Source organism: Rhipicephalus sanguineus, chromosome 4 (genome assembly GCF_013339695.2).
Source record: "Rhipicephalus sanguineus isolate Rsan-2018 chromosome 4, BIME_Rsan_1.4, whole genome shotgun sequence".
Lineage (NCBI taxonomy): Eukaryota > Metazoa > Arthropoda > Arachnida > Ixodida > Ixodidae > Rhipicephalus > Rhipicephalus sanguineus.
In genome coordinates, this window is record NC_051179.1 from 53,796,909 (window position 1) to 53,824,311 (window position 27,403).

The window sequence follows — 27,403 nt, forward strand, 5'->3', positions numbered from 1 at the left end:
TTACAATATAATTTGGTTTATTCGGCACACTGAACAGTACACTTCAGAAAAGTTGTGCACGCTACATGACTGCAGCCATGTCTACAAGATATGTGTGAATTATTCATCTACATTTCTGCATACAGACCACGCTTATTAAAGCAGGGTTGCTCACAAATGCCCTCATTCATTCATTAATTACATGGAGCTACAAGGCATGTTGTTTTTCACTTGTTCTGGCACTTTCACATGTAAGCATAAGCAAAAAGACACATCGAGCTAACACAATAACCATTAAACGCATGTATTATCTCGGCAACTGCTGGAACCATTTTCTTTTATTTAACATTTACATTGAAGCCCACAACGAATGAGAAAAGGGGTAACTGCAATCGGAAGGGAGGGTGCAGATGTCTAAATCAACTGAAAATACGGACAAAAATTTGCCTTTAAACTGCAAGACATTCCAGACCTGATTTTCATTACTGTAAATGCACTTGTGCCTAATTCATCCTCAATGCCACGAAAGAGTAGTTCTGTTGGCACTTTTCAGGACGCAGCGATTGCGTGGATGGTGAACTTCCAGACCACTGCCTTCGCACTTATTCACTCTAGCTTCAGGATTCCTAGGAATTTTTCCGCAAGAGTCTATGAAACAATGGACTAACAGGAACCACAATTACAGCGACATTTTAAAATTTAACGCTACGTCCAAGCTCTTATAGATGAGGTATCACTACTGCAATTTGCTTCCCCAAAGTGCCTTAACGATTTTATACTGAAAAATCAAGAAGTGTTCCGCAAGACTATTCCAATCTTTCTTTTTATCGGAACATTCCGCTGTTTCAACTGCTCATGCATCCAGATTATCAAAACACGCTTCCCTATTGATGAACACCATGTCAAGAGGAACCACTGGATACACAGTTAATGTTCAACAGTGCACGTGAGATGACAATCAAAGCGTTAATTTTTCACACCAGCATTTTACATTGCAATTTCATTACACATGTAACAAGTATGTAGCATAACCTCCACGTATAAGATGAAGGAAAGCATCAAAACTAATCGCAGTAAGAAATAGTATTTAAGGAAAGTTAGCACCAGCTTCCTGAACCACACGCAATTACTCTATGCAACAGTGTAATCATTACAGCGCCATAAATTTTATCAGTTTATATTGTCATATTTTAACTCACCATTCATGAAGTTTACACAGACATAATCATTTGGTATTTCTTTCGCAAGTATAAGTACAATGAAACCAGAGTCAAAACTTGTGCACGAGTCTTTTTGCTTCGGCTTGCAATGCGAGCAACCTTCCATCACAGGCTCAATATCACAACACTGTGCTCCATAGACAAAACGCCTGACTGTTGCTTTTTCTCAACCTGCAACACAACTCTTCAAAATATGCTTGTAAATGTTGCACGATTAGAACAGCGGGCATATATAAACATTCTGACTTTGGACTGATCAATCAACTATGTACAATCTCTAGCTTCAACTTTCCCAGTAACAGCATTGCCATAATGACGTACAACTGTGGTCATATTCTTTCATGCAGCATCAACAGAAAAAAAAAGAAAGACATAAGTATCACTGCATGCTGTCTCGCAAAATGGTATGCAACATGGACGCATGTGCATTTCCACACAGCGTCGGAGTCAGCAACAGCCTTTATTTTTTTTCTTTTCACATCACCATGTCCAAATGCATGCAACAAGCAAAGCATCCTAATGAAATACACATTGCTGCACTTTAATGGCATCAGAGCATGCCACTAAAACACAGCTTCAACATACAATCTGATGCATTCCTGTGTACGAGTGCTCCTAACAACTGTGATACAGCAAGGTCTGAATGCATTCGACAAACAATTTTATCTTATCAGCACGAAAAGCCGTTTGTTGTGATATTTTGTCACAGTGCACACACGAAGCTGAAATTGATATGGTGTACCGTTAGTTCTACAGCATGCCAACTCGTTTCTAAAGGGTATGCATTCTCAGAGTGAAAAAAATGAAAACTGAAAGCAGGACGTTATTTACCAACAGTGTGCTTTTAACTTCACAAAGTGACAGCATCAACTTAGTTCACAATGTCGCGAGTAAGGACGGCAGCTCAACAACATCGTTTAAAGTAGCTCCGGGCAAAATTCTTATCACAATGCACAGCGAACAAATAGTGCCCATACTGTACATGTAGGCTCACAATCAGATGAGCCATAAACAAGCAGCCTTTTGTTTCCGACACTTCTCTTCAGCACATATTTCCGACGCCATTTCAACACGTACGTTCCAGAAGTTCGTCTTGCACTTGAGCCGTTCTTGAGCATAGTGCAGCAGTAGTCGTGGTGATACAGTTAATCAATAAAAAAACATATATGCCGTATAATGTTCAGTGTAAATAAAAAATTATTTGTACATTTAAACAGGGGGATGTTTGCACATTGCAGGTAAATGCTGCAGCTCAACATGAACATGCCAAGTGTTGCGACCCCAAAATGTTTGTAAAGTAAGCAATATTGTATAACATAGAGTCAAGCCAGTGGTGACCTAAAAATATGATTTTAGAGCTTTCCATAGGTAACACCGATTGAGTCCTGAAGGCCCGATAGGAAGTCCCTGCATGGAGCAAGAAGAGAGAGAAAAAAAAAATTATGTGCCAGTGTACAACTTGCTTTTTTCTCTATAATTTTGCTTGCAATGCAAAATATTTATAGTGCTACAGACCACCGCTAAAAATAAGGGAGAAAAATATCAATCACGAAGTGTATAAAGTAGAACCTCGTTCGTATGTTTATTTTAAAATCATGCGGGAGAAAACGTACTATCCAGGAAAGCGTGCAATCCAAATGGAGTAAAACATCCTTTAATCTGCACTTTAATTCAGTTGCAGTTATTATAGTGCAGCTGAATCCAAGCAAGCAAGGATTTTTGCTTTTTATTGCCATCAAGGTGAAACTGCTGCAATTAAGTACTATAACTGAACCCGTGACTTCGTGCATCATAAACGCTGACCACTGCGGTGTGGGATATAAGAGTGCAAAGTTAGAACGCAGTACGTACCCAATGGTGGCCTTTTCATCGCCATTTTTGAACAGTTCTTGAAGCTCTGCGCAGAGTCAAGAAAAAGAAACCAAACTTGTTTTCAGGTGCAGTCACACCGCTGCGTAACAGATGAGCTTTTACTCTAGAAAAGCTTTAGTACACTGTGGTACGAATTTAAGAATGTCAAGGAGGGCATGTTTAGCGGTATGGTTTTATGGCTGATTTTAAAGGACAATTTTTACAGGCGTTTTTAAGTTTCCTCGGCACATGTGAATAACGCTGCCATGAGAATTAATGTTAGAACACCGATTTGCCTAATCTTTGCAGATTTGGCTTCAAGGATACTCATGGAATTTTATGATATGCTTGATCTTGAGAAATTTCCATGCACTTGAGAGAAAGTTTTCTAAACACAGGAAGCCAACTGGTGTCCGTGCACATGCATAATCATTGTTACTTATTGCATTCACAGCACAATATCTTGCTGAAAAACGATCAATTAACTGAGTGACAAAGCAATCTGAAGCCAGGAGGATGACATTCAGGCAAGTCCGTGCGCTGCCCATCGTTCTCACACTGCCTGAGCCACCAGGTTTGAATCTCTAGCTCCAGTGATGCCTCTAGTAAAATTTTTTAACAGACTCTATGTAGAATGGCCATACATTAGCTCACGTAATAAATTTAGGAAGCTTTCAGGATAGCATGTGCAGGTTCAACTGATGCAAATCAGGGGCAGTTAGGGGCCCCAGGAGAGGCATAGTTCTGCAATGCACTTATAATAGGCTGATAATGAGTGTGCTAATGAACCAAAGACGGAATGGCGACTGACTACACAGAATGCATTTCCAACACAATTTTTGTGAAGTGGTACCCACAGCTACCACACCCAATTTTTTACTGCACAAGGGTTGCACAGTAACAGCAGCGAAGCACAGCACTTAAGCTATGGCCAATATACATCCTGTGAAATGTGTTCCAAACCTGAAGTCAATATGGTTGGCGCAAATAGTCAAACTGTGACATGTTGTGCAACTACGTGCCAAAATGTGCTGGAAGTGCATTTTGAAATGGTTGCTGCCTAAAGGCAAACTAGCTTGTCTCAGAAAAAAAGCAAGCAGAAGTGCTTGCCAGAAGTCTTTGCTTTTTAACACTGAAAGGCTATACATGAAGGCCAAACAAAACAAAGCATGATTGATTGATTGATTTACCAATTGACTGACTGAACGTCCTAAAGTAATACTGGATCTATGAAAGACACATTAGCGGCGAGCTCTGAATAAAATGATCTGGGTCTCTTTAACACACAATGAGGACACTGAACTGTACCTTCAGTTTCCCTTTGGTGGAACTCTGAAGTGGACGCCTCGATAAGTTTGGCTGCCTGCTCCAGCTGCCTGTCGATGGGACGACTTTTTGGTGCCGTTGCTGTGTTCTTTGCGACTTCATCTCCACTGCTACTGCTGCTATCATTCTTCTTTTTCTTCTCCGATATCTGAAGCCTGGCAGTGACGTGCATCAATTCTGTCGGTGTTATCTGGAACAAAACATTTAATGCTATGTCAACTTCTCGCAGATGTTAATCTTAATGCACTTTCACTGCATACATGATAACGATGTAATGTAATAGTATAGAGAGCTGGGCGAGTTGGTTTGAGGACATTATTGGAAACATTTTGGCGCGCACACAATAGACGAAAACGAAAGGCGAGAAGACAAACGGGCGCACCCCGTTTGTCTTCTCGCCTTTTGTTTTCGTCTATTGTGTGCACGCCGAAATGTTTCCAATAATGATAACGATGCTTAGGTGACGCAAGAGTGGCGTGATGACAACTGAAACTGCATTAACTGGCATCAATATTACAATGTAGGTGTTCACGAAGGCAAAGTAAATCACTTCCTTTTTTAAAATCTAAGTTCAAGCAGTAAGTAACAACACATAACATGTTATGTCATTCTAAATGTATAGCTTTTCTAGGCTTGTTCTTCTTTACTGTTTTTTCTTATTTTATTTTGAGCCCTTCTACGACATATGGCCTGCAGTATGTGCACTTAAATGATACATACGGTTACAATTTTTTCTTTATTTTTACTGAGTTTTAAGTGTCTCTAATGTATGTGTGTTCAGTTCCAGTAACAATACAGAATAGGCCTACAGCATGATAAACTGACGGCCAAAACAAATTAAACAAGTTAGAGGGGTAACTTTACCAATGACATGCAACTATCTAAATGGTATCACCATTTGAGTTCGCATTATGAAATAATACAAAGTGGCACACCTAAAGTGTTACTATTGAGGTACTTAAACAAAGTGGTACTAAAGCGGTACAGTTGCACTATGGTGGTCACTAAGATATCTGTACCTCTGATTATATACATCTTTAAATAACCAAAAGTAAAATGTAATTGGGTCTGTGAGGTACTAAGGAAAAATAAAATCCAAATCGCCCTCTTCAGAACTGAACTGAACGAACATTGTCACATAATTGCTTGCATTTAACAATGTTCAGCTCTCTCTCTTTTTCGATACCTTAAGTCGATCAACTCAAACAAATGGCAGGATACAACCTCTTCATTTAGATACGACAAATTTTAATCTATACATATCAGTTGAGCAGTTGCCACATGAAAGAATCAGTACATTTTGCAAGTGCCTGACCAGAAAAATTGGAGCGTGTGCTTAGCTAGAATAGTAGACACGGCAAGTTTCATACCTCTCGCCTCAAGGGAGTGTGTGATGGCTTCAGGTGTGAAGTATCCTGCAACCTTAGAAACTCCTTAGCAGCTTGGAAGGTAACCAGGGTGTACCTGAGCGAAATACACAAAAATACTTATCGAAACAGAAGCTTAAAACGACAGTCCATAAGAAAGGCCCTTATTTTTTAAGGACATAGACTATGAGGTTTACCACATCAATGCTAAAAGCCTTATAGTGAATTGAATGCTTGCAGCAGCATTGAAATGGTTAGCAATTCTAACTAGGGGTGTGCGGATATTCGAAATTTCGAATATTTTTCGAATAGTGTTTGCTATTAGATTTGATTCGCACTGGTATTTTACTATTCAAACTATTTGAACTTCCCAAAAACAAATACAGTCAGCATCCGATTGAAATTGACCCCTTCAAATTTTCAATGTGCTTCACCTCGTTACGCTCTCGTATTGCGGCAAAGCTGCCCTTCAAGCTCCGTTACGGTTGAACTTTGCCAACACACAGTCAACATCCGACTGGAAGTGGTTCCTAGATTTTCAATATGCTTCACCTCATCACACCCCGGTATTGCAGCAAAGCTGCTTTTCAAGCTCTGCTACGGTCGCAAATTAATTAACTCAAGAAAACGCTGCTTCCAACATGGAGATAAAAGATGTGGCAGAGGTGGGGGCTCAATTAATGCTGTTTTGGACCTGAAATTTGGGCAGCAAGTCCGAAAAATCGGAAGCCGAAGCTTTTTAGCATCCAAAATTTCAGATGTTCTTATATATCGACGTCTACTAGGCAGATTTGGAACTCCGGATTTGAAGGGAGCACACCCTTGTCCGCCACCTCAGTTGGGCTTCCACAGAAGTTGAAAGAGGAGGAGAGGCTGAAGAAATGGCATCTTTGCCTATCACTTGTAAAGTGTTGTCGGCAACACTTTGGTTGCACCAAATCATGTACATAAATAGAATTCGGCCTCTACATTGCCTCATTCTTGATAAGACAACTATGAAACACCACTCCGCCAATGCTTCATCCACCTAGCGAAAAGAAACACTTTCATGTTGCTATCTCATAAGAATATGCTTAGGAATCCTCTCTAACCTTTTTCTCTGCAATTTCGCTTCGAAGTATTAGAAAAATATTCTAGAAATATTTGAAAAATATTCGATTCGATTCACACTCACACTTCAATATTCAAATTCGCTTCGCACTCAAAATATATTGCTATTCGCACAGCTCTAATTTTAACACAACAGCTACAGGCTGAACAACTTGAATATAAGCTGCAGGAAAATTTTTTGTGATGGAAAACACATTCGTAACATATTTGCAGTGATAGTTTAGCTACAGAGAAACGTTAGTGCAGGATTTTGTGAGCAAAATTGAAATGGGCACATCAGAAACAATGCGAGGAAAATATGTGAGTGAGAAGAAGAGGAACTGAGGGGCTCATTTACTGGTAATCACATTCATATGCAGACAACAAAAACCAAAGAAAGCGTGGGAGGAATCGCGTGTTACTTACGTGAATTAAAGAAATGATGAAGTAAAGGAAAGCTAATGTGGAAGGAAAGAATTCCCTGCATGTGCAAATGAGCCCTAGTCTTTGCATTACAAAGAGGTTGCTCTTATCACGTGAGTTACCACGGCACCATTATACCATACACTTTCTAGAGCATTAACAGGTGTATACTAGACGTAACCATGGAAGTGTTAGTCAGCACTACAAATCATGTCTGTGTGAGTGGTGGCGCTGGCTAACACTCCCCAGGGTTATATGTACAGCTAGAACTCAATCAAACGAAACCCAATTTTACAAATTTCATGATCTAACGAAGAAATTTCGATTCCCAGGCAGGTACCCATAGGGTTCAGTGTTGTCATCAATTCGAATTAACGAAGCTTTCATGGCGCTGAACTCGATTTAACGTAGTTTTTCCGGAAATAAATGAGCAAAAATGCATTGATTTCTTCCCAAATTTTACACAGGTGGCTTTTCTTCGGACGTGCGCTGTAACGCTATCGCATTAAAACATCTAGCCATCCTAGTCGCGACACAAGTTTTATCTTGACGAGGCTGCACGCCGCAGTCGGTAGCGCTTTTACATACCAAATGGCGCTGGGCAATAGTGGTTTGTTGTCCCTGCAAATACTCCCACAAGAACATGGTGGTTGCTTTTGTTATTTAACGGTTTATGCGACAGATATGGCACTGATCGTCTCCTTGGAACTTTCTTGCTTTGCCTGCTGGCACATTAAGTGCATTCAATTCTCCCTGTCTCTGAATGTCGGCAGCTTGTCGCAGCTTCACGTGACCGTCTATCTCGCCTGCAACACCCAGACATGGGAGGAATTCATGCTCGGGCAGCCTTCGCGGACTTTAACACGCGCAGGCATCTAGTAGTAGCAAATATAATGCTGCAGTAGCTTTCGGGCGACACTGCGTTAAAGTTTTAGGCTTCGAAAGACCAAAAAATCCCCTTCCTCGATTTTACAAACTTCCCAACTTAGTGAAATCATTCAAGCACACCAATCACTTCATTAAATCGAGTTTCAACTGCATTTACCATATGTTAATGCCCAAGAAAGTGGACAAGAAAATTGCACAACAGTACGTAAATTGCCAGTAATATTGCATGCAATAATTAATAGCTTAATAAATAACCCACTGCCATAACGTTAAGGAAGAGAGTTGTGAAAGAATACTTAATCTGTTTTCAAACAAATTTGGTGTTCAGAATCCCCTTAATGTACTGTGTAGCTAAATTTAAGCCAAACATTCTTATGACCTATACAAGCTTTCGCACAAAAACTGCATTAGTCAAAGCACTCAAATTTGAATAACACTCTCCATCATCATTGTAAGGTGCAGAAAATGACACAAAATTACCCGAGCATGTCTTTCTCAGGGAGGTTCCAGCTGAAGTTTTGAATGTAGTAAAGGTCGCTTTCCAGATAGGGCAGCTTGCATCTGACAATTAAACAGGCCAGGATTGGAATCAGATCGTCAGATGTCAGGTGGAGTTGTTCTGTATTGGACAAAAAATTTTGCATGAGAAAAGGTTTGCACAAGCGTAAGGAGTCACTCAGATCGTTTTTATTTTCTAAATGATAATAACAGTACATTTAACACACCCTGACACTCATGAACGCGGCAGCTAGAAGCGTCAGGTGAAAAATTATACCTCATGACGGTGACATGTGATGCGATTCAAACAGCCTCTGCTATAAAGAAGTGGGACTGATGCAATATATCTTTTTCATTTGCAATTCCCCACAATCACATGTGATTTCGTCTGACTTTCAACTTCGACAATTTTTGTATCCAATATTAGTTAGACAAGTCAAGCAGCTTGCAGTCTGTTAACATTCTAAAGATGAACCTTTCTAAGAAATGCATAAATGAAGTGCAAGCTACTCAACTCGTCTCACAGGCGTCCACACATGTAGAACAGCTCTCTTTCAATTCAAACATGAATCAGAGCGCTCGACTGCTGACCCAAAGGTCGCGAGATCAAATCCCTGCCGCAGTGACCTCATTTCAATGGAGGCGGAATGCTAGAGGCCCATGTACTTAGAATTAGGTGCACATTAAACAACATCAGACGGTCAAATTTTCCGGAGCCCTCCACTACGGCATCCCTCATGATTAGTATATCGTGGTTTTGGGACGTAAAACCCCAACAGCTATTATTATTAACATGAATCATCTGAACTATTTTTGCATTTCAAGAACAAACTAACAGAATCCAACAGTTGCTCGTAACTCTGCGGCGACATGTCAGCAACACAGAAAGTCATGACATGCACCGACTGTACAACGCAAAACCTAAACGTGAAATAGTGTAGGAATTGCACACTACACGCACGTGACTGGTTGCGCACAGCCTCGATTGTAACTTTGGCCAACCGTACACGAATAGAAAAACCAGCACACGCCATGAGCCAATTCAATCATTCCCGCTTTCTAGCCATGGATAGTATTACCACACTGTACTGCAATGACCACTAATATGTGAACCCTAAGAGATGCTAACACAATATCTCATATTGTCATTGTTATTGAAAAACATGCAACGAGAAAATTTGTCAGGCATCCATGCGTTCGAGATTGTACAATGCGTAATGGCAATCCAACAGCTGAGGGAGAACCCATGCACGCTTTCACAAACGCATTCGACGACCACTTCATGACATAATTTACAAATTTCACAATTTGTTGTCACCACGTTAACTATGGGTAGAGTCTCCTCATTTGTGGACATATGTTCTGACAAGTGTTCCAGGTTTATCAGTACATCGAACCAAGTCAGTGGAGTTGCTTTCTCGCTTAATCACTTTTGGTAATACATTCACTCTTTCAAGAAGTAGCATCCCCTGCGACACCCCACTAGAGCAATGGGAATGCAGTCTGCAGGCTTAGCTAATCATCGTCTCACAACTGGAGCAGATGCCGAAACAGCGCGACAAGAACAAGGACACCAAAGGAATGAATACATACCACAGGACAAGCATTGTTTGTTGTCCTTGTTCTCGTTGCACTGTTTCATCCCCTGCTCTAATTATGAACCAACTAGTCCTTGATCAAGTTTTTGCTCGTCACCTGACAGAAGTGATGTCTGGTGTCAGAGTAAACGCTGCCACCAAACATGTCAGCGATATGCTGCTGCAGTTTTAAGGTGTGTAGCAAAAACAAATGGAAACTTAACACACAGTAATCCAGTGTACACAGCTCTACAAGGTCTAAACGGGGCCGGGAGTTCACAGCTTGAGCGGAGAAAATGAAACGGGAACATATCACGCAAATTCTAATGCAGTTGCCTTGAGAATTTTACAAAATCTCGTACCATTAGGATTTTTCAGACGGGCGCAGCTATACGCAGTGGAGTCGTAAATTTCTTCCGACAGCATTTTCTGCAAAAAAGAAATACGAATGATTATGCACAGAAGGTTCCACACATTACTAAAAACCTTCAGTTTTTCGAATTTACCACGTTGTTCTCAAGTCTTGAAACACCTTGTGCACCTCTTGATTTCACTTTTATTTTAAGCAGGCAGCTTGAAGCAATTTCGAATTTTCATCTAGGTTACTCTCATTTCCCACACAGGCGGTGTAACCAGGGAGGAAAATACGATCACATTTTGTTGTTTGCTATTTGCGTACAGTCGAAGGTAAAAGTCCCAAGAAAGACCAGAGATATCGTGAAAATGGTGTTTTTTTTTTTTCCCCTAGTCTAGCCATGTAGGCTGAAATCAAGTCGTCCAGCATAAGTGTGCTATTTTGACCACTGACAATATCTCGATGCATGGTTGTGCCAAAGGAAACTTTAAAATCTTGTAACAATACCATGGTGTTCAGACTATTTATAGCTCCCAATTGTACCTACAAGAGCTCTTCTTTCTAAAATTTCATCACACAGCCAGATAATATAAAAAATGGGCTTCAACTGTGCAAATGTTTTAGCCATCTGAGATTGATATCTTGCAAGCTAAAGAATGTAAGTTAATAGTGCATGTAACAGCACAAATTACTTGTTACTTTAGGCATTTGCTAGACACATTAAATAACCCCATATGGTCATAACTACAGTGTAACTTCACTGGAACGAACTTGAAGGGACCTCAGGAAAAAGTTTATTAAAATGGAAGTTCGCTGAACTGAAACAGCTAGGTTGTAGCGTGTTATTCACAAAGTGAAGGAAACATAATGTGTTTGCATGTAATTCCAACCCATTTATCTCTCATGCTGCTCATTCGCATGTGAATTTATGCTTATTGAGGGTCTTGAGAAGAATGCAATAGTCTTTTGTTGCACTTGTGCGCTTAAGACTGCAGTGGTCACGAGTTGAGTTGCCCAAGCTCTCATGAACTTTCTCCGGCACAACACTCTGTTAGGTAGAAAAGGACTTCAGTACAGTAGAACCCCGCTGTTACGTTCCTCACTGCTGCGTTTTCCCGGCTGTTACGTCGTTTTCCGCCGGTCCCGGCATAGCTCCCATAGGATACAATGTATTGGAAACCCCGCTGTTACGTCGTAACTGTCGGACCGTTCCCGTATGATACGTCGCGAAGTGCGCTCGGAGCCGACCGAGTGAATACCAAAGAGAGCCGCCATGGTGCATTTTCACGCAGCTTGGCCTCGTTTGACCGTAATATTAGCCGCATGAGAGGCGCAAGCAACAGAATCTTTCAATTGATGCAAACAAAAGCATGGCCTTCGAGATTCAAATTGCAAAGATGGCGTCTATGACGTAACTGCTCGCGAAAGCAAGGCCTTCGAGATTGGCATTTACTATTGACAAAAGCATAGCCTTTGAGATTTGTATTGCACAAACATGGCGTGTATGACGTAATTGCTTGCGAAAGCAAGGCCTTCGAGATAGGCATTCACTTCTGCCATCGCGTTGGCGTAGACTCATCATCATCGTTATTTGCCGGAGAGCGGGAGGAGTTCGAGCTGGTTGGAGCTGGTTGGAGCTCGCGTGGTCGTGCGTGCGGTTCGCGGTCGGACTCGCCGCGCCGGTCGTGATTGCGTGTGCTTAGTTCTTTCATGCCTACAGCTGTTGGTGTTAAAAAAATCACATACGTTGATTACATTTCTGTGGATGAGGCCGTCCTAAGCTCCGCGTTTCTATCCATCGACTAGATCGCGGCTGAGCGCGCCAATTTTCGTGCTGCTCGTAAGAATTTAAATAAAATTCTGTACCACTAAATATTTTGCCGTTTTTCCTGTTTTTTGGCTCTTACGTTTCCCGTCTCTTACGTTTATTTCCTACGGTCCCTTCAAAAACGTATCAGCGGGGTTCTACTGTATCTTGAAGCGCATCAGCGCTTCTGTGCAAAATATTCAGTCATTTGTCTAGAGACATGCGCTTCCGTTTGGCACCCATGATAACCATCATGCGGTTGTAGGTCTAAGGCTGCAACTGTCGCTGCAGTTACTGTGGCCTCCGCTATTAGCTCCGGTGGCATGCCGTTGGCGGAGCTGATCGCGAAGGCCACAGTAAAACTACACTACAAAAAGAGCGGTTGTACTTGATGAAATGATCAACATAACTCTGGGGGCATTGGGTGGTGTCACGGAAAACGTTCGTAAAACTGAAATGCACTAAGTTTCGTTAAACTGAGGTGAGTTAGCATTGGGTTCAATGGCACTTCCGCGGAGAATTTTAAAAAATTTCGTAGAACTATATATATATAGTTCGTTTAACTGATGTTCGTTCAAATGCTATTTTACTGTAATTCGGAGTCCCCCACTAACGCATGCCTCATAATCATATCTAGGCCTTTACATGCGAAAATCCCGGAATTTAATTTTAAATTTAACAGTATTATACATGTCATCCGAAGTCATGCCTGATCTATTACAAAACATATCACAACAGCATATTAGTGGCATGGAAAAACTTATTACCAGGGTGGTCTTTAGGCACCAAAGCTTTTCCAAAGGCGTCGTCTTTGAGTCGAGCGATGCAAGTTCCACAACCTGGAAGGAAGGTCGAGATATAGACAGATAACCATACAGGCCGGTGGCTTCATTGATTAGAAAGAGATAACAAATGTGAGTATGCTAAACTATTCGGAGGGGCTCCTTACGGTTGTAATCAACAGAAGGACTTACTGAATGAAGGAAAGAAAACAGAGAAACGCCGACTATAAATGAAATGGTTTCAAAAACTTTCTCCTACCGACCAGATAAATTATCATCGAACTATCAATTTGAAGGACTTACCGAACGAGGCAGCGGGCAGCAGAATGATTCTCGGACACCGAGTTGGTCGGGGCTCAGGCCAGCCAAGTGGAGCTGCCGGAGTTTCTCGACGAGCACAGCGTCCTCCTGCCTACAGAACTGCTTCACAGCAGCAAAAACTTTCTGATGGACCACTCCCATGACATAGCTGCAAGCAAGTATAAGGCAAAATAGGAGATTTTGTCATTCTCTTTCAGAATTTATGATAGTGCTAAATATATCATTCACGCCTACAAGCTCATTAACGAAATGGTTCTGTAAGATGTTTTGCCAATAACAGCCTTGCGCAAGACTGATAGCTGAGGAAGATGGCAAGAATTTATGGTTTTTTTTAAAACATTGCGATAGAAAACACAGGGTTACAGAGGACGACATAGTACAAAATAGTGTTATTGGCTTGGTTCATCTGCCATCCATTCTTCTTTTTTTTTTTTTGTTCTTGAGAGATTTGCCACAAGACACATGTACAGAAGTTAGCAAGAGGGCATCAAGTCGCCCTGCCTGATAGGCGTTCTTTAGTTATGCCAAAGTGGTATATGCAAAAACTAAATACAGTAGAACCCCGCTGTTACGTTCCTCACTGCTGCGTTTTCCCGGCTGTTACGTCGTTTTGCGCCGGTCCCGGCATAGCTCCCATAGGATACAATGTATTGGAAACCCCGCTGTTACGTCGTAACTGTCGGACCGTTCCCGTATGATACGTCGCGAAGTGCGCTCGGAGCCGACCGAGTGACTACCGAAGAGAGCGGCCATGGTGCATTTTCACGCAGCTTGGCCTGGTTTGACCGTAATATTAGCCGCATGAGAGGCGCAAGCAACAAGATCCTTCAATTGATGCACACAAAAGCGTGGCCTTCGAGATTCATATTGCAAACATGGCGTCTATGACGTAGTTGCTCGCGAAAGCAAGGCCTTCGAGATTGGCATTTACTATTGACAAAAGCATAGCCTTTGAGATTTGTATTGCACAAACATGGCGTCTATGACGTAATTGCTTGCGAAAGCAAGGCCTTCGAGATTGGCATTCACGTCTGCCATCGCGTTGGCGTAGACTCATCATCATCGTTTTTTGTCGGAGGACGGGAGGAGTTCGAGCTGGTTGGAGCTCGCATGGTCGTGCGCGCGGTTCGCGGTCGGACTCGCTGCGCTGGTCGCGATTGCGTGTGCTTAGTTCTTTCATGCCTACAGCTGCTGGTGTTAAAAAAATCACATACGTTGATTACATTTCTGTGGATGAGGCCGTCCCCAGCTCCGCGTTTCTATCCATCGACTAGATCGCGGCTGAGCGCGCCAATTTTCGTGCTGCTCGTAAGCACTGAAATAAAATTCTGTACCACTAAATATTTTGGCGTTTTTCCTGTTTTTCGGCTCTTACGTTTCCCGTCTCTTACGTTTATTTCCTACGGTCCCTTCAAAAACGTATCAGCGGGGTTCTACTGTATATACTATATGCTTATGCTACGTATTTTGTTTTGGCTGACAAGGATAGGGGCAAGAACCAGTCTTGGGCAGTAACTAGTTACTAGTAATGCGTTACCGGTAACTAGTTCGTTTTTCCAGTAACTTGTAACTTTAACTAGTTACTTTTAAGCTAGAGGAACTTGTAACTGTAACACTGTTACTTTTTTACACGGTAACTGTAACGGGAAATATCGTTACAGTTGCTTCTGTTTTTATAAAAAAATTATGCATAGCAGCACACGTTAAAAACCGAAGTTAAACGATTTCACCATATACTCTCCACCATTCAACTTTCCACAATAAGGCTCCCCTCGCAGTTTAGGAGAGGAGGTCGCTAAGAGGATTAAATTCCCTGCAGAAGACTGATGTCGGTGGTCGGTTTTTAACGCAACTTAAAGTTTACTTGTAAACTAGATGTTGTAAATCAGTCATGTTGCAACTAAACAAGTTAGTAAATTCACGTCCATTTTTTTTTCGGCACATATATCTTCTTTTTTTTTCACTCGAGGTTCTAGCACTGCTCTTCGTGTACCGGTGGAGTATTAGGACGCCTAGTTTGTAGTCTCCTTCGTCCGTGGCTTAGTGATGCAGAACTATCGATGGTACTATCGATACTATCGATAGCTGACTCACTATCGAACTATCGATGGTGAAAAATACTATCGATAGCGCTATCGATAGTAAAAAAATCGATGGTACTACCGATAGTATAAAATCAACAGCGCGGACTCACTGCACAATAAACTTGGTTCCCTGCGCGCGTGGCACATAGTGGAGCCGGAGGAGCAGGCTGAAGGGCAAGAAAGTTGACATGCTTGTGTTCTTAACCAGAGTGCTTTGCAGACACATGATCATAAAGTCAAACTGTTCAGCTGTAGCGGATAGGAAGACGTTACATTTGGTGGGACTGCGCGGCTTCAAATTGATATTGCATTTTAGGATTTCAAAATAAGAAAAATATCATGAAGTTAATTGTTAAGTGTAACTGGTTGCTTTCGGATACGAATTTATTGATGGATATTTTCCGCCATTTTCACTGCTGAAATAATTTCTCTGCCAAAAAATGCTCATAAATTATGCGAAGCTGGTAGTAGGCTGTCGCAACTATTTTGGCAATATAGCCGGCCAACAACCGCATCATTATTCACACCACTATCGATAGTATTGTCACGTGGTTGTGACGGTGAAAAATGCTGCAGCAAGACTGGGAAATAAGGAAATCTTTATTTGGGCGAGCTTGTGCCCAGAAAATCAAAACTCAAAATACAAGCGATACATGCTGCGCACTGATAGCGGCGGGAGCAGTCGTCAGCCGTTGAGTAATCTGATCATCGATGGAACGCGTTGTCTTTTATACATCAGTCATCAAACCTTCCAGCGTTATGCTGGTGCTCGCGTAAGCTCTCGAATAAACTTGACTATTCTTGTCCGGCGCGTAATCCTAACAGAATGATCTCAAGCAATTGTGAAGCTTCTCAAAGATTACGGCGCGGTCTGCGTCAAACGTTGCTAACAGTCTTTGTGGGTGAAACTCGAATACGTCAAAACAAAGCAATGAACACGCGTGGCAGTAATATCGCTATAGTAATATTAACGATGATACTACCGCTTGCACTATCGATAGTTTGTCGATAGTAGCACTATCGATAGTTTGTTTACACTATCGATAGTTTCAAAGAAACTATCGATACTATCAATAGTCAATTGTCCGATAGTTCTGCATCACTACCGTGGCTTCGAGCTAGTCGTGTTTAACAGGCGGCTAGAAAGCAGCAGCGCGTGAAGCGGCTGAGAGTCAGCAATGCAGTGAACTAATAGCTAAGCATTTTTTTAAACCTCTTCGTGCAATGAACTTTTGTTGCACTTCCAGCTCTTTGGAATTGATTGTAAAATGTTTACTCCGGCTTAACACGACAATTACTAACAAAATGACGTGGACGTTTCGCCTCTATATATGCAGGTGGCGTACTCAGGTTGTTGCAAGCTGATGCGTCGCGGCTAGCGAACTACAATTCCAGGAATTTTCTTCCCCCCCCACCTTCGCCCGCTAGCCAGCGTCGTCCCATTGCTTAGGTCAAAGCTATGCGCTGTCTTCCAGCAGTGCCGAACAAGCCCCGTCTTTCTCAGAAGGCGTTGCATGGGTTGCTTTAGCAACATCCCGTTTTTCCTGCCTGTTTTGGCGATGTACGTCGCGGCGCAATCCCCACATTGTACTTGTAGATGATCCCGCTCTGATCGTCCGCAGGTGTGTGGTCTTTGGGTTTCGCCAACACACGTCCCAAGGTGTAACGGGGCTTACAAACGGTTTGCATGCCCAGCGGACGCAAAGCTCTCCGAACAGGTTCTGATATATCTTGAACATAAAGAATAGGCAGAATTGAAGTCGGTTTCACTCGTGACGCACCTCCTATTTCTCTTCACATGCATTTCTGGGTATCGCTAATAGGCGTCCTAGGATACTGCCGTCGTTCCAGTGCATCAACCACGTTTTCCAGTTCTAGTATGCTAGAACTTTTATTGCTGCGACAAAATGAAGTGTACACAACGATTGCTCGTGTTGGTCCCTCTTTTATGTTTCCTTCGCCTTAGGGTTTTACCACGTGCAGTTTTTACTACCCGCATGCCTTCGTACGTTTTTATTAAGTAAATTCTAGCATTTGTTTTGTGACCGATTTCTTATTTTTTACAGTAACGGAAAAGTAACTACGTTACTTTTTCCCTGTAACAGGTTACTTTTGGAAACTCCGTAACTGTAACTGTAACAGAGTTCCTTTTTTGGCTTGGGTAACTGTAACTGTAACACTGTTACTTTTTACTGGTAACGTGCCCATGACTGGCAAGAACCATGACAAGCTGCTACATAGCAGTATATTTCTGTCCTTTGCTTTTGTTATGTTGCTGATGCTGTAATGAATGCAAAAAAATTTGATTGATTGACTGATCGATTGACTGACTGATTGATTGATTGATTGATTGATTGATTGATTGATTGATTGATTGATTGATTGATTGATTGATTGTGTGCGCGAGTGAGTGAGCAATAAAGACAACCACAAACATGAGCAAACATAGCCCCTAAAAATTGTTACAATATAATCACGAATGTTAAGAGACAGGTCCTTATTGGAATGAAATTGCCTGTGCAGAGATGCCTGTATAAGCATAGATTTCAATAACAGTGAGTAAAAGTCACGCAATCGAACCCGTAGTATTTGCTTCAAAGACAAGTCTTTCAGCATCAGGCTTGCCTCAGGCCACCATGAAAATGCAGTATACTGTATCATAGCGCCTGGTGTTGTACATTTAGGAAACGTGTAAAAACAAAATACGGTTAAAAAATTTAGCACCTATAATGGTGCCCTGATGTTCACCTGCCAGTATCAGATTGAATCACCACAGTAGAAAGTTGATAGAGTCTAGTTATTTTTGCGACGAATAGACCGAAGTCACAGAAATTACATTTATTAAAAGAAGTGGGTTTGCCTATGTGACAAAAACGAAAACTACCTGATGTCACTAATGTATGTGCTCTACATTTATTGACACTCAAAGCAATATTTAAAGTGATAAAATGAAAGTGTTACAGCACCTTTCTGCAGCCAAAGACAACCTCTGAAAGGCTGCACCATAACTTGGTACAGGTGGTGTCTGTAATTTCTGGAATGCCTGGAAAGGAAGATGAGATGAGTGTCAAAAAAAAAAGGCAGAAAATTAGTGCTGTAACAGAAGTTACCTTTTTATATGTCGTGCAATGCACCTGGCACAAACATACTGAATCGATTTTCACCTCCCGGCACCATCAGGTTATAACACGCTCCATCTGATTTCATTATCACCAAAATACTTCCACATAAAATCTACCAGCTCATGAACTAGTTCTTTTTTTCGCTTTTATGCTTTAATACACTGTTTTGTTGCACCTCTGATGTTCATGCTTTCCTTTCATATTCTTGTATTTATTACCATTTGTTTACTCTCATTGGAATGTCTACTTTTATTAATCGTTGATTTGTTTCCATCACGGATCACATCTTTTTGCCTTTTTTGTCTACCCAGTATGTAGTATATACTAGCTTTCCTTTCCGAAGGCGCTCAAATGCCTTTACAATAAATGGCATAAGTGCCTATCTTAGTTTTATGTCCTGCCTACCCTACGCCTTATACGAAGCTGGCAAGACATTTTTTAAATAAAGTCCAATGTGCAATATTGCAGTAAAAATTAATGCTATACGAAGTGAGGCTCGCCAATGGATACTCTCAGTTTGAACAGCGCTCCTGTTGCAAAGGCGGCCGAAGCAGCGAAGGAAACTAGCGTGCTTCAAGTGTCGAGCTGTGACACGTTGATAGTTCGCGCTCATCCTCTGTTTGTTCGTTTAGCGGCGTCTCTTGAGCTCAAGTGACTTTCGTACGCTCCGTAACATGAGTGCGGACATCACAGTGAAAGGTTGAAACATCCCTCTTGCCCTCACCACGAGAAAACCGCGCGAGCAGACAGCGGAAGGCCAAGGTTCTCTCTCCGCAAATACAAGAAGAAGCGAGCGAGCTCGCCGACGACTTTTAAATGCACCCGTCGCGCTCTTAGCGCCATCTCGCTGGTAATGAAGAAACGCTTATAAGCGCCGGCCGTCTCTGAGTCCGTCCAGCGGTAAAGGGTGTGTATATAAGGCTCGCCGTTAGCTACGTGGAGGATCTGTGTTTCGTGGCGTAGCGGATAGCGCCACTCGCTGCGGAGCAAGAGGTCCCTGGTTCGATTCCGCGCTTCGGAAGCATTTTTCTGAATTATTTTTCTTTGGGGCTTTTATATATATATACATACTTATACATATACGGTGCATGACGGCGGCGACGGCGACGGCAAAATCCAGCCGAGACTGTCCGTATAATTGCTATCGCAATAAAACATTGCACACACTGCAGTTTGTAAGCACTGAAAGCGCATTAAATTTCTGCTAGTTTCTTTGGCAAAAAGTTCATTTATGACTGACAAGCACTAGCAGCAGGCACAGCTATAAATGACAAGCACAAAACTGCCAGCCACCGGCTATTGTGAACAGCCATACACCAACCTAGCCCAGTTTTAAGATTTGTATCTAGCACATGTTTAAAGGCCAACTCCGGCGATTTTTTGGCCATGTCAAAGTAATGGTGCTTTTATACTCCTGAGACGCTCCTGTCACGGGTCCGATAGCAGAAACACTCGGCAAATTGGAGAATAATTTTAAATAAGCAAAAAAGCGCAACACCGAAACCGATACCCAACCGAGCATACTGTCTTCGCGTGACGTATAAGTGGTTACAAAACCGGAAATCATGCAAGGCATGCCGGTCCCGCCAGCGCGTAGTATGAAAGCTGCGAAAGCGGCGAAGAGCAGACGCTCATTTGAAAGGTGACTCCGTCGAAAATCTTGTGTGTGACTGACCGTGTCACGTGCACAAGCTGAGCTGTCGGAAAATGACAGCTGTGATTCCGACGCATTTGGAGGCCAACTGTAATGGTCATTCCTCTTCGATGAAGTGGAACACACCTGTTCAGCTCTTTGCTTGCCTGGTTGCACATTCCACCGCCAGATGGCACCACCTGTCCAGGGAGCTCAAGTCTGTGCGGCCGTGATTGGGTAAAATGCTATCGCTGAGAAGTTCGCGGACTAACTAAAGCTTCTTAATATTGCTATGGGAAGAGTGCATAAGTTTGGCAATAGCGGCGTTCAACATCGCGTTGGTACGGCCGAAGGAATTTAATGTAAGCCAAGTATGAGCCACCTTTCGCACCATTAGGTTACGTTGTTTCGCACGATGCGCAGCTCACCGTATACCGATAGGCCCGGTCACGGTGCACCCTGTATATGCTACGGGAAGTGTTTCCGTGGTGTTCACGCATGTAGATTCTTTAGCCGGTACGGTATTACCGTACTTTCCGTGCGGTAAACCGGCATTGCTAGCTAAAACACTCTAATATAGAGACGCAGGGTAATCGTTAGGTGCGAGTGTATCGTGACTGCAAACGGGGAATCGTGTGCAGCCCACAACGCGACACCACTTGCCACCCATCGCACGCATTACCACAAGGAACTGAAATTCACACGCCCAGCCAACGAAGCGCTCGCCAAACACTCGCGATTGTTGCCTTGCGGATAGCAGACGCTCTAGCCCCTCGGTTCCGTCACTTCCGCTTAACAAAAATGACGTCACGCACCCAATGTTGCCAATAATTTTGGGAAGCGAGGTGGGGAGAGTCGGGGCAATCAATAAAATTCATTTGCAATGAATCTGCGTATGTCTCCAGCTTGTAATTTGGCATATATAACGGGAACGTGAAAAGGAACGTACTCAGCGAATTTTATTGAGATCCATGGACCTCGAAAAATCGCCGGAGTTGGCCTTTAAGGTCTCAAGGTTTTAAAAGTGGCACTCACATCCACTGCCCAGAGGACTATGTCTTTCAGCTTCTGCGCTGTGTCATGCAAGTAGGCAGGCAGGATCATGTACGTGCCACAGAAGTTCTCCAGCTTCCTATCCAGCTCCTTCAGAAGTGAAGAAGGCTCGGGCAAACTCCGAAGGTACGTCAAGGACCTGTAAAGGAATAGCAGCGATGGACGCGCCAGGTGACCGAGTGACAGCCTTCCATACCATCTTGACGCACTTGATGCATCAAGTCGACAAGCCCTCCCTCAAGACCTGAACTACTAGTTATCACAATTAATCAGCATTGCTAACGAGAGCTAACTGCGCTTGTTGACTCTCACTCCTCCCCGAGCAAAGCTGCTAGTCTGTATAATGCTCATCAGGCAAATATTACAATGTGCTAGAGCTGCACGGGACCTTGATCAGAAGAACCAAGCTCAAATGTTCAAACACGCTTAGCATCAAGCTGCCAAGATCTATGTTTTTCCACTTACTACATGTCACAGTAACACACTTAAAAGACCAAAGTCTACCCATTTAACCTACAAGTAAGACGCAATATGTCTGGGCTTTGCATTTATCACGAATTCTGCTGTTCACTACCTCCGCAGGACTCCATTATCAACTCAGCCCATGAAACATCGGATTACAAAGTGCTATAAAAACACCTGCATGGACATCAATGTGTATGGCTCTTTTGTGCCTTATACCCCTGTCTTGTTTTTCATGTTTTTTTTTTCCGCTATCTGCTTACTGCTGCGTCTAGCATTCTGTACAGACCGAAGGATAATGATTGCTAATGTACTGTCCAGCATGCTAACAATAACGTCTGATTCGCGCTGCACATTCAGCAATGATTATTTTCTCCGTGTTACTACTGCCAGGGACAGGGTATTCACCAACGAGCACTAGTGTGTTCGCTGCAGACCCTTAAAGGGGTACTGACACCTTTTTTCGAAGGCGAGTTTGCTCTGCCGTACAAATCTCCTGCATGCAGAGATGGCTCTGAGCAAGTGTGAAGTTCAGCAAATGCTGATAAGATATTTTATTTTGATATTAAAGTCAATTTTTCCAAGGTGCACCTACCGACATTGACACTAGCTTGATGTCAGGCTGCAGTAATAATCCTGGTGACTTCACGCAGCAGTCTGGCTAGTTGTGATGACGTCAGGTACCAAAACTTCCAAGATGGCCGCTTGTGCGTCATCAACGGAGCCACGGTGCGGAGCGGCCGTGGAAATGTCACTATATAATGTGCAAGCACGTGGCGGGAAGCTCATTCCGTGTTGTGATGTGAGGGTACAGTAGGAACCGAAACTAGCTTTTATAAACGTACTGTAATTACTTTTTCAGGGTGCATTCGTGCTTAGCACTACCCTTTCTAGGCTCTTGAGGGTTTCGCCTTTCATTTGACGCAAAAAAACGACAACTGAAAATTTTCGTGTCAGTACCCCTTTAAGCATTTGAAAAAAGAATTACCAAACTAAAAGGTATGAACAAAGGCAGAAATTTCAATACTGTACCTTACTTCAAAAGAACAAGAACAGTTTAAAAAGCACGAGATTCGAAAAACACAAACGAAAACGGCATCTATTAGGGCACGTTTATGTACACCACAAACAGGTGGAACTCTAGCAACTGTTATCGTTCCATCTGGTTGGCATGCTAGACACAGCATTTATTCAATCATTAGTCCGGCAAACAAACAAGCCCACACTGAGGTTTGCTGGACACCCTGATCAGTAAGAAGCACAAACACCTCTTACATGTTAAGTATAAGTGTCCCATACCTCACAGGCAAGTGAAGGAGCAAAGGTTCTGCCTATAATTAGTCAACATCACACATAGACTCAAATAGATGCTGGAAGTAAACTCACTCTTTGTACGACAGACACTTCTCCAAATCTGCTGGCGTGAGAGAACCGTTGGTTTCCTGAAAAAAGAAAAAAAAAAAAAAACAGGTGAGAATATATGTAGAGTATATAGATATAAAGAAGTTCTTTTTTGTGTTTAAGTGAGTATACGAAATAACCAATGCACTTACCATGCCCGAATCGGCCAACGCACCTTCAAAAGGCTTGCTTATAGTCAGAACTCTGTACTGCTTGTACTTCTGCAATGAGGTTATAAAGCGGCTATGCTACACTTCAGCGCATTTTAAGCCCTTCGTGGTGAAGGAGGCACGTGAGGATTTCAATCTCAAATTGTCACATGACATGCATCATGTTCCAGTAGCAGCTTTAGCCACAAACAACACCGACATTTCCAAATGCTAACGACGATTTGCAATATCTCGCATGGCCCAATCACCTCGTAGATCAAAGGGCAGTGACACTGCAAGGTATACTGCGATAAGCAAGTCTATGTTTGAACAAATCGGCTGTGGTTAACAGCAACCATTTTCTTTTTCTTCTTTTGTTTTTTTCTTAGCAGGAATAGCAGGTTACAGGTGTGACTACTGTTCAAAGAATGTGCTTCAGTTCCAGAATAATGAATTCAGCACGACTGCTCTTAAAGCATTTTTCAAGTGAATTTCTCACAGTACCTCCGATATTTACCAAACACACACAGCCGAGCAATCCATTAATGCCAGCTGGCATGCGAAGGGAATTTCGAAAACAGTCCCAATCTCGTGACTAAGTATTGGTTCGTCCGAGGAATTCCACTTCTGTTTGTACATTATTCGCATGCCTTTCCCGCGATACAAGCGAGACGCTCATTCTCCTGCTTAAAGAACATAGTGGCAAGGTTGACTCACCGAAGAAACATGCTTTTGTGGAAGCATTGTCTTGTCCGCTGACAGGACAACAAGGTCATCAATCTTAACTATGAACTGTTTTGCCTTATGTGGAATGTTCTTTCTACTGCAGTTGCAATAAGCACACCGTGCCCAAATACCAAAACCAACGAACTTGTGACTCGATATACATGCATGCACATGTTATCGTTCAATGGTAAAAAAAAAAATGAAGGTTAAAGATCGAATACTGAGCATATAATTTAACTATTCTGATTCTTTTAAGTATACACACAAATAATAATGACCATGTGAAAGAATATACATTAAAACATGACTTTACCTTAAGAGCTTGAACATATGAAACAACTAAACCACTTCGCAAACAACTCAGCAAAAGCTGCAAGCACACATCTTCCTATAGCAAGTAGAAACTAGGCACCCTTATCACAACATGTGCTAGTAATCTAGTCACAAGAGCCCTTAAAATGTTATGCGCTAAGAAAAACAAGGGCTTCAGGTAAAGCTTGAATGTACTGTGAACATTGCAATGTGCTGAACACGCTCTAATGAAATATTCCATACCCTGTTGTAGCAAAGCTCTTCGCCAAGAATCTTCACCGTGAATTCATTAGGAAAACCTAGAGGGCAAGAAAACACAACTTTTGGGTGTAGGTGCAAAAAAAAGTAAATTTACTTGCATGAGCATATTGAGATTCACTGCGTTCGTGCCATGTGCAATGAATCTGCGTTACACATTCAAGGCAAATATTCATAACTTGTATTGTGTTGTTAACTGCTGAAAAACACACTGGCTTCATTAAAAGGCTGCTAAACAACGAAAAGCATACTTAATATGGCAAAATACCTTTTTTTCAAGGGTCATTTACATGACAGATAAAGGATAGTGGTTAGTAGATGTTGTAAAAGATAATATTTGTCCTCTCGAATTTCGCACTGGAACTGGCACACCAGAGCATTAATATGATGTTGTAGATATTGAAACAGTTTCGCTGCAGAAGTTTTTCATGCAGTAGTTCTGAAAAAATCACTGTAACAACTGTCTTCTTCCTTAGGAAGGCACCATAATTCTATGTTTATCAATAAATTATTAGCTGTTACCGAGAAGATGCTGTCCAAATCTCATAACGCCGCGAGGAGCTAGCAAGACAACCTCAAGCCCAATTGTCATTCACCTACAGCTAACGTTTATGCCAGTACATCTCTTGTAAGAAAAAAAACCAAATATAATGCAACTTTTCTAAAACATGTAGGAGTTACAGAACTTTGTACAACAATTTCTAATGAGTATGAGAGCTATTCAACCTAGGTAGAATCACTGTCAGACTGAAAGTACTTTACTGTCACACTTCAAGTAATTAAGCCATCGTGTGATACCACAGATACGATGTCAAAACATTGTAGCCCACCTCACAGTTGCGCAAAACTCAAGATGCCATACGGATTTCTCATAAATAAAGCATTGGAGTTGATGAAAAATTTACCCTGGTTACAGGGAATTCTTTTTAACCGTGAACTCGCCGTTGAGGATGAACAGCTAAGTTGCGCTGCTAAACATAAGGGTGCGGGTTCGATTCCTGGCCACATCGGCTGCATTTCAATGGGGGCAAAATGCAAGGACACCTGTCTTAGATTTAGGTGCACGTTAAGGAATCCCACACGGTCAAAATTAATCCAGAGCCCTCCCACTTATAATGGGTCTCATAATCACATCATGGTTTCGGCACAGAACATCAGAGCTCTTTCTTTTAAGCTAAAAAACTTTACTTTTTACGAAACCCCTATGGTCTTCATTTGTAGATTCATTTTACTGACAGATGGTTGGCAATCATTTTTGCTTTTCACAAAAATTCTGCAGTTTCACGGTTCTGATTTGCAAGACGGCAAACGTCAAAGATGCATACGTACCTGAAACGGCTTTGATTTCTGCCCCATCGACTTCAACACTCTTTTGCAAATTGTTTCCAGAGGATGTGTACTGCCTGCAATTGGACAACAGCTGATGTAGCTTGCCAGCTGATAAATATATTGATGCATTTGTTGCTGCGTCTTAGATGAGACAAAATGTAAAAAGAACGTGAATTTCTCCTCACCCCTTGAAAAGTGGTGACGGCCTCAGGATGTGGGCATCTAGTGAGAATATGTAATGCCAGAAAGAATTACAAACCGATCAAAGTGACTGGAAAGAGGTTTATGTGAATTACCTTATAGTTTGAAAGCTTTACTGGGCGCATATGTCAACAAGTATCCATTATCATGAGAGTAAGAAGCTGTTTACTCAATTCAACACATGAAAATTGCGCATAACACTATTATCCACCCGAATAAAAACAATACATGTTCTGCATAGATATTTCACTTCGCTCTACATAAGCACTGAACAAGAACACAGATAGCTAAACTCACGACTGTTACCGTAACATGCAGGTGATGTGCGATTTGATTTCTATGTTCTTAATACAACTCACCAACGAATCTTGAGTTTATTTTCACTCCTTTTAGCGACGAAGAGTGGGGTACGCATACGAGCCAACAATTCGCTTGAGCCTCTTCGTATTTAGATCGGTACGTCGTCTAGGAAGAAAACAAACGAAAAAAACATACACGTAGGTGACGGGTTGCATAAGCAAGTGAAATCCCCAACCTTTATTGATAGTATCACACTGGCAAAGACCTAATACGGGAAAATGCGTAAGGCGCATTGACCCAAACACGGAACAACGTTTCAAAACAGGATCGCGGCATCGGCCGCCAACGCGAGATAAAATGACAACAAATTGACACAAAGTTACGAGTGACCGACGTCATTAGCGAAGAACAAAGCTTTCACAACCCGAAAACAAACGGGAACACATTTACCTGCAACAGCTTGTAAAAGGGGTTGCACTCCAGTTCGTCCCCGGACATCCTTCTTTGTGGCGTTGGTACGGCTTTCTGGAGAGTTCGAAGCTCTTCAAAGTGAGTTAGATCCCGCCGTAACGATACTCTACGTCAGCTGCTCGTAAAACGAAAGCCCGTGGTCTGACGTCGGAAGCGGCGTGACTCAAGGCGTTGGGCGACGCGCGTTGATAACGTTACACATTCACCCGCCCGGCTCGATGAACGCAGGTGACACAGGGCTTATTTGATGGATCGACTCGCAGAGCAGGCGCGCTCCTTCCGTCTCCTCGAATAGCCAGGAACGCGGTGCACGTACAACAAAGCCAGTGAGCGGACGAAACGGACGAAACTACAGACATTCCGTGAGCGCAAACATCTGTTCCGGATCGCATCGCTAGCGGAGCATGTGGACCAGTTGA

The 27,403-nt window shown here is 42.3% G+C and overlaps 1 protein-coding gene across 1 annotated transcript; it reads right to left on the reverse strand.

The window, feature by feature from the left end:
* On the reverse strand, window positions 1–27,403 carry LOC119390004 (ankyrin repeat domain-containing protein 27). Its single transcript, XM_037657505.2, has 17 exons — window positions 26,964–27,403; window positions 26,573–26,678; window positions 26,198–26,234; window positions 26,013–26,086; window positions 24,669–24,724; window positions 23,391–23,459; window positions 23,224–23,279; window positions 21,358–21,514; window positions 18,534–18,610; window positions 13,466–13,631; window positions 13,148–13,219; window positions 10,581–10,647; window positions 8,624–8,762; window positions 5,747–5,840; window positions 4,359–4,566; window positions 3,051–3,096; window positions 1–2,606 (listed from the first exon to the last, which is right to left on the reverse strand). Exons 1-17 carry the CDS (start codon window positions 27,009–27,011, stop codon window positions 2,552–2,554), a joined length of 1,527 nt encoding a protein of 508 aa, XP_037513433.1. The 5' UTR covers window positions 27,012–27,403; the 3' UTR covers window positions 1–2,551.